The 12,014-nt window shown below is 28.0% G+C and overlaps 1 protein-coding gene across 4 annotated transcripts in view; it reads left to right on the top strand.

Annotated features, from left to right (window-relative positions):
• The window catches only part of EndoB (SH3 domain containing GRB2 like, endophilin-B), a 94,028-nt gene extending 82,500 nt beyond the window's left edge, over positions 1 to 11,528 (top strand). For all 4 annotated transcript variants that reach the window (XM_085810956.1, XM_085810958.1, XM_085810957.1 and 1 more), the window contains one exon: positions 2,987 to 11,528. In XM_085810956.1, coding sequence (XP_085667082.1) covers positions 2,987 to 3,094 — 108 coding nt within the window. In that variant the 3' untranslated portion in view covers positions 3,095 to 11,528. The remainder of the gene's footprint in view (positions 1 to 2,986) is intronic.
• The last annotated feature ends 486 nt before the right edge of the window (positions 11,529 to 12,014 follow it).

Genomic DNA, 12,014 nt, shown 5'->3' with positions numbered 1-12,014 from the left:
TTTGTTTGGCCCTGATGAGTGATATTCTGCAAATTAAAGCAATTCTTACACGTGTGCATGCAAGTTGGCATATTAGGTATTGCTATGCTTTGCTAAATGCTAAGTTTCCATCCCAAATGGAATTCCAAGGGAGGACATCCCAAGGTGTGGTCTGAGGGTCTCCTACCAGCAACTTCTCTAGTGGATTTCAGCTCACTATGCATTTTGTCTGGCCCCTTGCCACACAAACACTATATGCTTAAACACAATCATGCCTTCTCTGGGATTTGAACCTGAGCCCTTAGGTAAAGTTAGTCAGCTTCACTAACCACTATCCAATCTAGGCGGCAATAAATGTCTACAATAGATTAGGTTAGGTTAGGTTTAGTTATTCAATTACAGCAAAGCCTCGAGGGCTATCTGCCTAAGAGGAGGGATGCCTTCGTGAAGGACTTTCTAAAGGAAACTGGCTCATATACACGTTGCACATGAGGAAAACCATGAAAAAACCAATGCAGCCAGCCTGTTCGTGGGATTTGAACCTCACACTCGGACCGAAATACCAGTGTTCAGCGACTTTACCGCTCAGCCACTGGTGGGCCTATTTCTACGATAGGAATCTCAAACTGCTGGAGGCTAAGTCTGAATAAATAATAGTGAGGAAAAGCATTAGTCAAAGCATGAGAAAGTGTGGCCTTGAATGCATTAACTCAGATTGAAATGCTGGGTTATTTCTCTCCCAGGTCATTGCAACTTGGACAAAATGAAAATTGAAAGAATAAATATATGTTTAGAAAGAGTAACATCTCAACTCTTGTTAAAGCTAGTTTAAACTGGCTATTTTGTCATATCAAATTTTGCGTAACAACACACCATAGTTATTATTATTTACTGAAGACATTATACAAAAAAATTGCTTCAATATGGAATAGCATTATAATATTAAATTTTGTTACAATTTACGTAAATCTGCTACTGAAATGTTAGAGATAAAATGAATAGTATATGGTGACACATTATTATCAAGAACACAAGTGTATGAGTGGTACAACCTCTTTAAATGTGGGTGCAAAAATTTTAAAGATGAACCTAAGATAGAGCCCTTTCAAATTTAAATGTTATGCATATTTTGTGAACAGTTAGTTCCAGTCCTTTATAAACATTTTCGATGACCTAGAGAAACATTAAAGAATTGTATAGATTCCCCTGGCAATAAATTTGTTTGGAGCTTAGTAATCTTTTTCTTATTTATAAGAAATTATCTTGGTTCTTTATGGGCACACCTTGTAAATAGCAATAGCATTCAGTACAGCTGGTGCATTACAAATGGCAAAAATTTTAGTCTGCAACATAGCAGAGGGGCTCAGAAGTGTTTCCTTCTTAGTCCATCTAATCATAAGGCTTGTCCCATATGTTAGTACAGTCAAAAGTCTTTAATCCGGACTCGTCGGGACTTCGGCAATTTCGGATTATAGATCATCGATTTAAATCTGGTAAGATGGCATGCAGAAATTATAAAATTAAAAATATGAACCATTTATGAAATAAAGAGCAATTAGATCTAAATTTACAAAAAAAAAAAAAAAGCTTAATATTTATTTGTTTACTTTATTAAACATTTCTTTCAACGCACGCATGCGTAAAGTATACATTACGCATAGTCGAAATTAGAAAATTGCGACCAGAAAACTATTTGATGTGTATTCGTGATATTTATAATGATGAGGAATTTGATTTAAATGATATCAAAGACAGAGTACATCAAGATTAAATACTACATTTAGCCGAATAAAATAAAAATATTTGATTATAAGCCGAATAAAATAAAAATATCTGCCCTGAAGGTAAGGATAGTGCTGACAGATCAACTTCCAGTTCATTGCACGCCGCGACCCCCCCCCCCCCCCCCGAGCAGCGGGAAATTGATAAACAGATTTCGGAATGGTTAGAGAAACAAAGGATACGGCCTTTATCCATTTTTTGCACCAATTCCACTTTTTGTTTGATGGACATCGAAACATGCTTTCGCTTTGTAGATTCTTTGGCAGAATCGGAAATTCTTTTTGACATAATTGAAAGCTTAAGCTTACTTTTATAAAATTGCTCTAACAGTCTTCAAAAAATAATAAGCCTGATCCAATTCGAAGATTAAGGAATAACGCAATCTGCAACATTAACTGAAATAGATAATTAGATAATTTTAGCTTAGCTTATACCGTCCATTATACATTAAATGCGCATGCATGAATGTATTATGTGCATGCGTAAAGGTATTATGCGCATGCGTAGACGCATATGCGCTTTGTGCTCATGCGTAAACACATAATGAGTTTACACATGAGCAGAAAGTTTGTAGCTTTGAGGTCCGAATTATAGATCATTCCGGATTAAAGACTTTTGACTGTAGTCTCTTTCATTCTTAGTGCATATCAGCAGGTCCCGTATCTCATTTAGATAGGTTTTTGTATTAGTGGCATCTTAAATCTAAACATTGAAGTCAGTCTTTTCTTTATGGTTGTTTTATTGTGTGGTCTTATATAACCTCAGAACCAGAAATGCTGATTGCACACCTGTAGTACTAAAGAGGAAATGATGGTATGAAATACTGAAAATTACTGATCTAAAGTGCAAAACATATGACTGGTTCTTATGCCAAAATTCTCCATTTTTCAACAAAAGTAGTGTATACTTGCAAGATATATACACTGCAAAAAGTAAAATATCCAAAAATATGTTATATTGTTTGGTTTGTTTTCTGATAATAAAAATAATTATTTTGTGAAGAAGTTGTGACCTGGCCCTGATAATGAGTTTTTTAATTCCCATGAAAGATTAAATCTTTAACTTGGTCAACCTTTTTTTGAGGGGCTTACTGATAATTCTGATTGTAAAGAAGGAAACATATTCCATTTTATGTATCTTATTCAGTTACTATTATCAGATAGTGATGAAACACATATAAAATAAGAGTAATTTTACATGAATTATCATTTTATACTTTTTGTAGGTAATTGTTGTTAGTCCCTTACCAGTTCCTGATGCTGATTGGTTGATGGGGGAGCGTGGCACTCAGAAAGGAAAGGTTCCGGTGGCTTATCTTGAAATATTGAATTAGTTCAGTACTCTTTGATCTCGAATTGCTAGTACATGCAATATGTAAACTTAGCCATAAGAAAGTGATAATCAGTTTCAGATGTTAGCCTTATTGTCACAAGCTGACAGTGTCTGTGACTGTGGATGTTAAGTCTATATGGTCTTGTATTTTTAGTAATTTATAATTTAAACTTTTTTAGTACAATTTGGATGTAAAATAACATTCTTTTTGACATCCAGCATGCAAGTTGTAAATATATACATTATTTTTTATTTGAGATTGTAATCTGATGTTTCTTCTATGTGAATACTGAAAATATGAAGTAAAATTTTTGTTTTTCCTCTTTAAATATGATGAGTTAATTTTTAATATTTATGATGTCTCTTTTTACATGTATTTATTTTTTTATTAAAATTTATTTTCAGATATATATTAATGGAAATATACTCAGTAAAATCTTAATGGAATATTAAAAAAAAATGTGTTTTTGGTAATTTCTTAATTTGTAGTTATGTAAATGAATGCTGCCAGACATTTAGCAAGATGTTTAGCTTTGTAATACTGCCAGATCTTATAAAACCAGCGATAGACTGATTTAAGCCTTTTTCTGTCAATAATTTTATGAGTAATAATTTATAAACCAAATTTCTGAATGTTACATTTCCTTTCCATGTAAGTCATATTATTATCTTGTATGGTTGAATGAGATCAATTGTGATTTTTCTTTTTGGTTGGTAATTTATATATTTTTGATTCAGTTTGATGTGACTGGATGTAGTAAGCCTTTGTGTTTTTGATTTCATTTGACAGGATTGGATTCTGCTAGCTTTTGTGTTTTTTGATTTGACTGGATTTTACTCGCATTTGTGCTTTTGATTCAGTATAATTTGACTGGATTCTGTTTTGTAATATGTACTTTATATTTTCACTACACATTTGCAAGTCATATTTTCGCAATATTAAATTATACCAAAATTTTATGTTAAAAAACTGATTTAGTGCATTAAATTTTGCCGTCTGACTCTTTGGGTGTAACATTCTGAATTGTGCTTAAGTTTTGTGTAAATTAACTATGTTGCTGATGTGTTTTATCTTTTCAGTCTTTTAAATATGTGATATTGTTATTAAATCATCAAAATTAGTTCATGATGTATGAAATTACCTGTAAATTAAAAAATCTACAAAATGTTTATTGTTCTTCATAAAAAGATATTTTTTCAGTATTTTTGTCGTAGTTTTTCTTCTTTACAACTTGAATCTAAGAAGACTAAACTATGACGTTCCCTTAAATTTGAAGTATTATGTTCATCAAGGTCTGCACTTGTTGTTATATTCGATATATAAATTGTATTTACAATTTAGTTATCAAACTTTGCACTGAAATTGATTTGACGACTGATGTTTAATTGATTCTGGCTGATGTTTCATTAATGATCATTTGGTTGACTGATGTTTCATTAAAAGCAATATATTTATGATATTTAGTTAGGTATCTTAATAGAGAAATCAAAATGACATGCTTTAATAATTAGACAAATTTTTTTCCGCATCTCTTGGAGAATGTAAATAAATTCTTCATCTAGTTTATAACAATTCTTTCTCTTTTTTTTTAATAATTCATGAAAACAAGATAAATATTTGTAGTTTTTAGAAATTTCACTTTTGTAAATCATCATGGCATTGATATTTTCAGAAACATTTTAAACCAAAATATGAAGAAAATGCATTATTAGAATTTTGAATATTGTGTTAAATTTATTTTAACAATATTTACTATGAATTATGATCTCTTACTGTTCAATTGAATTATCAAGATATTCAAAATATGTTATTTTAAAATTTTGAGTATATTTCTTCCTTAATTTTATTTACATTTGGGGGAGGGGTTTGTTGCTGTAAGCTTGAATTTTTTTAAATCAGAATAAAATGGAGTTTTGTTTATGGCAAATAAATTTATTAAATTTTCTGTTTTAATTTGATAAGTAACTCATTGAACATTTATTACACACTATCAGAAGCAAAATATTCCTAAAATACTGCTAGTTAGTTATATGACATTTCTGTCCAGTAAAATTGGAGTATATTGTGTTAGCCTTCAAAACCATTTTCTTCTGTTCTAATAAAATATGAAATTAATTTTATGTGCTTACAGTTTATAAAACAATTAAAATACATATGTGTGTATTTGTTATAAGTGTATTTCAAGTGCATTATAAATCTACATTAGAAATACAAGGGACAGTTTGTAGCTGGGGAAAAAAACGTGTTCATCATGGAACGTGATAAAGCAGTATTTAATGTAAAATCATAAACATTTTTTAGTGTTGTAGATTATTTTGTTATATTTTCCTGTTGCTTTAATGTATTCTAAATTTTTTTTTTTCATTTATTTAAGATTCTGCTTAGAAGCTATTGGTAATTTTCATTACTTTTGAAAACATAATGTATTTTACTTTTTGTATCATTTTTGTAAATGGATTGCTCAGAATTTATTTTACATGTTGTCTTTGTCTTTTTTTGAATTTTAAAAATCTGTGTATGTGAGAGAATTTTTTAATCATTTGTTCATGTATTGTTTCAAGTGTGTAACATAATTACATTGGCATTGATTGTGTTTGTTTTTATGATTTATTATGATAGGTGCTATTTTGTGTGTTTCAACAATGTACAGAATTCCCTCTACCCAGAATGTTTCCATACATTATTTATTAACTTATATGCAGCTATTTAGCAAAGTAATTGTTTATCTTATTATGGGGGGGGGAAACTCCTTTCATATATTCTTGGTCCTAGTGATAACCTTGTGATAACCTCTTGCCAGACATTTAGCAAGATGTTTAGCTTTGTAATACTGCCAGATCTTATAAAACCAGCGATAGACTGATTTAAGCCTTTTTCTGTCAATAATTTTATGAGTAATAATTTATAAACCAAATTTCTGAATGTTACATTTCCTTTCCATGTAAGTCATATTATTATCTTGTATGGTTGAATGAGATCAATTGTGATTTTTCTTTTTGGTTGGTAATTTATATATTTTTGATTCAGTTTGATGTGACTGGATGTAGTAAGCCTTTGTGTTTTTGATTTCATTTGACAGGATTGGATTCTGCTAGCTTTTGTGTTTTTTGATTTGACTGGATTTTACTCGCATTTGTGCTTTTGATTCAGTATAATTTGACTGGATTCTGTTTTGTAATATGTACTTTATATTTTCACTACACATTTGCAAGTCATATTTTCGCAATATTAAATTATACCAAAATTTTATGTTAAAAAACTGATTTAGTGCATTAAATTTTGCCGTCTGACTCTTTGGGTGTAACATTCTGAATTGTGCTTAAGTTTTGTGTAAATTAACTATGTTGCTGATGTGTTTTATCTTTTCAGTCTTTTAAATATGTGATATTGTTATTAAATCATCAAAATTAGTTCATGATGTATGAAATTACCTGTAAATTAAAAAATCTACAAAATGTTTATTGTTCTTCATAAAAAGATATTTTTTCAGTATTTTTGTCGTAGTTTTTCTTCTTTACAACTTGAATCTAAGAAGACTAAACTATGACGTTCCCTTAAATTTGAAGTATTATGTTCATCAAGGTCTGCACTTGTTGTTATATTCGATATATAAATTGTATTTACAATTTAGTTATCAAACTTTGCACTGAAATTGATTTGACGACTGATGTTTAATTGATTCTGGCTGATGTTTCATTAATGATCATTTGGTTGACTGATGTTTCATTAAAAGCAATATATTTATGATATTTAGTTAGGTATCTTAATAGAGAAATCAAAATGACATGCTTTAATAATTAGACAAATTTTTTTCCGCATCTCTTGGAGAATGTAAATAAATTCTTCATCTAGTTTATAACAATTCTTTCTCTTTTTTTTTAATAATTCATGAAAACAAGATAAATATTTGTAGTTTTTAGAAATTTCACTTTTGTAAATCATCATGGCATTGATATTTTCAGAAACATTTTAAACCAAAATATGAAGAAAATGCATTATTAGAATTTTGAATATTGTGTTAAATTTATTTTAACAATATTTACTATGAATTATGATCTCTTACTGTTCAATTGAATTATCAAGATATTCAAAATATGTTATTTTAAAATTTTGAGTATATTTCTTCCTTAATTTTATTTACATTTGGGGGAGGGGTTTGTTGCTGTAAGCTTGAATTTTTTTAAATCAGAATAAAATGGAGTTTTGTTTATGGCAAATAAATTTATTAAATTTTCTGTTTTAATTTGATAAGTAACTCATTGAACATTTATTACACACTATCAGAAGCAAAATATTCCTAAAATACTGCTAGTTAGTTATATGACATTTCTGTCCAGTAAAATTGGAGTATATTGTGTTAGCCTTCAAAACCATTTTCTTCTGTTCTAATAAAATATGAAATTAATTTTATGTGCTTACAGTTTATAAAACAATTAAAATACATATGTGTGTATTTGTTATAAGTGTATTTCAAGTGCATTATAAATCTACATTAGAAATACAAGGGACAGTTTGTAGCTGGGGAAAAAAACGTGTTCATCATGGAACGTGATAAAGCAGTATTTAATGTAAAATCATAAACATTTTTTAGTGTTGTAGATTATTTTGTTATATTTTCCTGTTGCTTTAATGTATTCTAAATTTTTTTTTTTCATTTATTTAAGATTCTGCTTAGAAGCTATTGGTAATTTTCATTACTTTTGAAAACATAATGTATTTTACTTTTTGTATCATTTTTGTAAATGGATTGCTCAGAATTTATTTTACATGTTGTCTTTGTCTTTTTTTGAATTTTAAAAATCTGTGTATGTGAGAGAATTTTTTAATCATTTGTTCATGTATTGTTTCAAGTGTGTAACATAATTACATTGGCATTGATTGTGTTTGTTTTTATGATTTATTATGATAGGTGCTATTTTGTGTGTTTCAACAATGTACAGAATTCCCTCTACCCAGAATGTTTCCATACATTATTTATTAACTTATATGCAGCTATTTAGCAAAGTAATTGTTTATCTTATTATGGGGGGGGGAAACTCCTTTCATATATTCTTGGTCCTAGTGATAAATTTTGAGATCAAATCAAAAGATTACTTTGTTATGGCTAAATTCAATTTTACCTCCTCTTTGAAGAAAGAGTTTCTTAAAATAATAAATTATGTGTCATTTAATGCTGCATACCCAAATTCAATATATGGAAGAACTAGCATGTATGTATGTATATAATATATATATCAATCTGTTCTAACAAATATCTGTATATATATTCTGTATAGATTTTATGATATTTTGTGCATGAGTTTAAACATATTGCTTTGTTAACTGCATAAAATATACTTAGCTGTCGGAAAAGGTTATATTTTTATGACTAATGTTTATTCTATTGAAATGTGCATAAAAATGAAATTTTGTATACCTGATAAAATGTTCTCTGAATGAATTTTTGGCATAAAAGTATTGTTTATGTAGTTTTAGAAAACTGTTATTTATATAGGAATATTTTTTCTTTTTTAATTTTGTTATGTAGGAAAAACAAATTAAGTCCCGATACAGGTCCAGATATCCTTCTTATCAAAAGTTCTTATATTTTTTAATTGTAACTTAGCTTAATTGAATAATATTTGAAAGTTTATGTTAATATAGCACATAAGTTTCTAAATAATTTATTGAGCTTTTTAATATTTGGCAATATAAGAAGGCAGAGGTTTTCTCAGATTTCTATAGGTGAAATAATAAGAAAATTTGTCTAACGTAGTACTTGAAAAATTATTTGTTAGAAAATAGTTCTTTCTGAAGTAAAATTTTCAGAATTATTAAAAAAATATTTATATGGGAATTTTGCATTCAAGTGAATTGAAAGGTTAAAAACATTTTTGATAACTTGCAGTTTTTTAATGAATACTTGCGATTACAAACTGATTTTTATTTTTAAACTTATTTAAAAAATATTATGCAGCTCTGGTTTTTATCTTTTTTATATGTGTGTAAAATATTTGACAGTTTTGAGACTTTTCAAATTTTTATTAATTTAAAAATGAATAAATAACTAAAATCACTTTACAGCATGAGGTCACATTCATATAACTTAAGGTCTGATACTGTGAAGAAGAATTTTTTGTTTTGAAAAGAGCTTTGAAAACATTTCATGTGTTTAACCTTATTTATTAATATAGAAGCAAAAAAAGCTGTTAGATAATGAAGCTTTTTTAAAGTAGTTTTTACATACTTATGAGTTTTACTTCTACATTTTTGGTAATAGTGTATTGACTAAAAATTCTTTTCTCAGTAGTTTTACGTTCAAAACAGCTTGCATTTTTAAGCCATTAAACTAAAAATAGAATCACTCTATTTAACTCTAGCACTGTGATCTGAAACTTTTCTAGGGTAAATTCACTTTTTCACTTTCATGGCCTTAAGATATATCTTCCTCTTTCTTCTCTATGAAACATTTAACTATTTTATTAATAACTGCAACTTCTTTTTTTTTTTATTACCAGTCTTTATTTTTAACCCTTTACGGATGAGAAAGGAATTTTGCTTACATAACTGTGGACTTGATGCAGCTGATTTTGCTTTGAAAGATGGCAGAACTTTGTCTCCTGACCTAGTTTGGGAAATCATTTTAAAAAAAAAATTAAGGTTTTGAAACATTGAATAATTGTGTTTTTTTTTTCCCCTCCCCCTTTAGAGCTTAGTTTCTTATTTGATTGATCTAAACATATATACATTTTCATACTCCTATTGTTAAAGTTGGAAGAAATAAGAAAAATGATATTGTTTTTAAGAACTTGGCTATATTTAGTCAGTTATACTGTATTGTATATTTTCCTGTAAAATATGAAAATCCTAACTGAAGTGATATATATTTATTATTCTAATGCATAAATTCTTATATCTAGCACTGTACATCGGAAGAGAGCAAACATTCCTTCCAAAGCAAGAAACATGAAATAAAATTTAAAAAATAATATCAATAATAAAATAACTTCAGAAAAATAATACCTGTGTCATACCAGATGTCTACTCCATAGCTTGTTTGAGAGGAAAGGTTATTTTTGTTTACTTTCAAAAACATATGCTCTTACTTCTCATCAAAAAGAAAAAGAGCTAAAACAGTCCTTCCAAATTCACAAAAGTTTTATAATTTTTACAAAAACTGTTCAAGCTTTATGATCTAAAGATGCAAAATTATTTTTTCCCCCCTGAATTTTCCAATTTTTGTGAAGATGCAAAAATTTTGGCACTTTGTCGCTAAGTCTGCCTTTAAAGTCTGTACTTTTGCGTTGTTATTCAGTTTCTTTTGGCATATGAGTTTTTTCTAAAGTGTCCCAAGTTTAGTTTTTTATTAACATTTTGGTGATTTTAAAATCAATTAGTCTACAAAAATTTTGCATCATTTTTGCAAATTTCATAACATTTTTTAAACAAACATAATAGCATCAATATGATACAGTAAAGCTAAAATATTATAATTACATTTTTAAAAAAATAACATTAAAAACATTTTCCATCCCTCTGTTGGGTATAAAGTGTATTTTGTCTATTTTTGAATACCTTGATTCTGATGTTTTAGCAGGATATTTAAGTGTTACAAAGCATAGTTTGAAAATAACTTTTAAGCAAAAGGAGGAAAAAAGAAATTACTGTAATTGCATTAAAATTAATTTTATGTGTAATTTTTAAAATTGTGTTTGGGTGAAAAATTGTTTTAAAATATTTATATGTTTTTTACATCTGTAAAATTAACTTCATGCTGAATATTTTTCAAAAATCTGGTTTTTACTGTTGTGAAGTTGTCAGGTATGCTAAAATAAATTTAAAATAATAATAATAAAGTAAAAATTTGTATTCGTAAATCAAGAAATCAAAATAAATAAAATAAAAATTAAAACATTATATCAAGTCCATTGTGCCAGCAATGCTAATTGTCACTGATATACAGATATTATATACAGAAACAGGCTTATGCGGCACAAATCTTCTTAATGCATCCGCAGAGGGTTAAAAGTGTATTAAATGATATAATTACAGAAAGTTTTCACAGTGGGCATTTAGTTATTTTTTTCATGCAATGATGTAACTGTAACAATTGTTTTAGTGGTCCTTTTAAGTTACAGTAATAAATTATCTATTGTATATAAAATGGACTTTTGAAAATAGCTACATAGGTTTCTTAGAATTTAATGATGTAATCGGTGGATGATAAATGTTGATTATTTTAAAATATATGTAATATGAATAATATGAAAGAAATGCATTGCATTACATATTAGTTCTGTGCATTTCATGTAAGTTTGTTTTATGACTAACAAATTTTCTGTTATAAGAAAATTATTAACTGTATAAAAATGTGATATTTCATTACTTGTTAGTTGCCTTAATTTTTCTATTAGTCTGGTTTATGCAAATAAACATTGACCTTTTTTTCCCCTTCCTTAAACTGTTTTGTCTTAAATAATATAAATAGATCACACAGACATTTTCTAAGATAAGACTCCATAATTAATTCATATCTGATCAGTATGTTAATGTAAACAGTTAATTATCATATATGAATTTGTCATGAAGACAAATTTTTTGCTAATCATAAGCTCTGATTATAATAGCTTATTTTATTATTTTCTGATATTGTTTCAATTATTGTTATTAACACTGTTGGGAGCTAAGGTTTCATAGGAATAGATATCTTCAATAACTACACCAGATGAGGAAAAAGAAAATGGCAATTTATTGCAATAAAAAACAATATACAGCAAAATAAACAATTTATATTGTGTGCTTCGCTCATGCTTTGTATATTCAGATGCTTACATTTTATTTTCGTTAGGGTGTCCTGAAAAACTGCTTTTCAGTTTGCCATCTTAATGCACTTAATGACTTTCTCTTTACCACCGTCAACATCCGCCGGAAACAAAATAAC

The sequence above is a fragment of the Stegodyphus dumicola genome, chromosome 2 (genome assembly GCF_044657685.1).
Source record: "Stegodyphus dumicola isolate Sdum_Otavi_A_Nest chromosome 2, ASM4465768v1".
Lineage (NCBI taxonomy): Eukaryota > Metazoa > Arthropoda > Arachnida > Araneae > Eresidae > Stegodyphus > Stegodyphus dumicola.
This window is presented reverse-complemented; position numbering and strand designations above follow the sequence as displayed.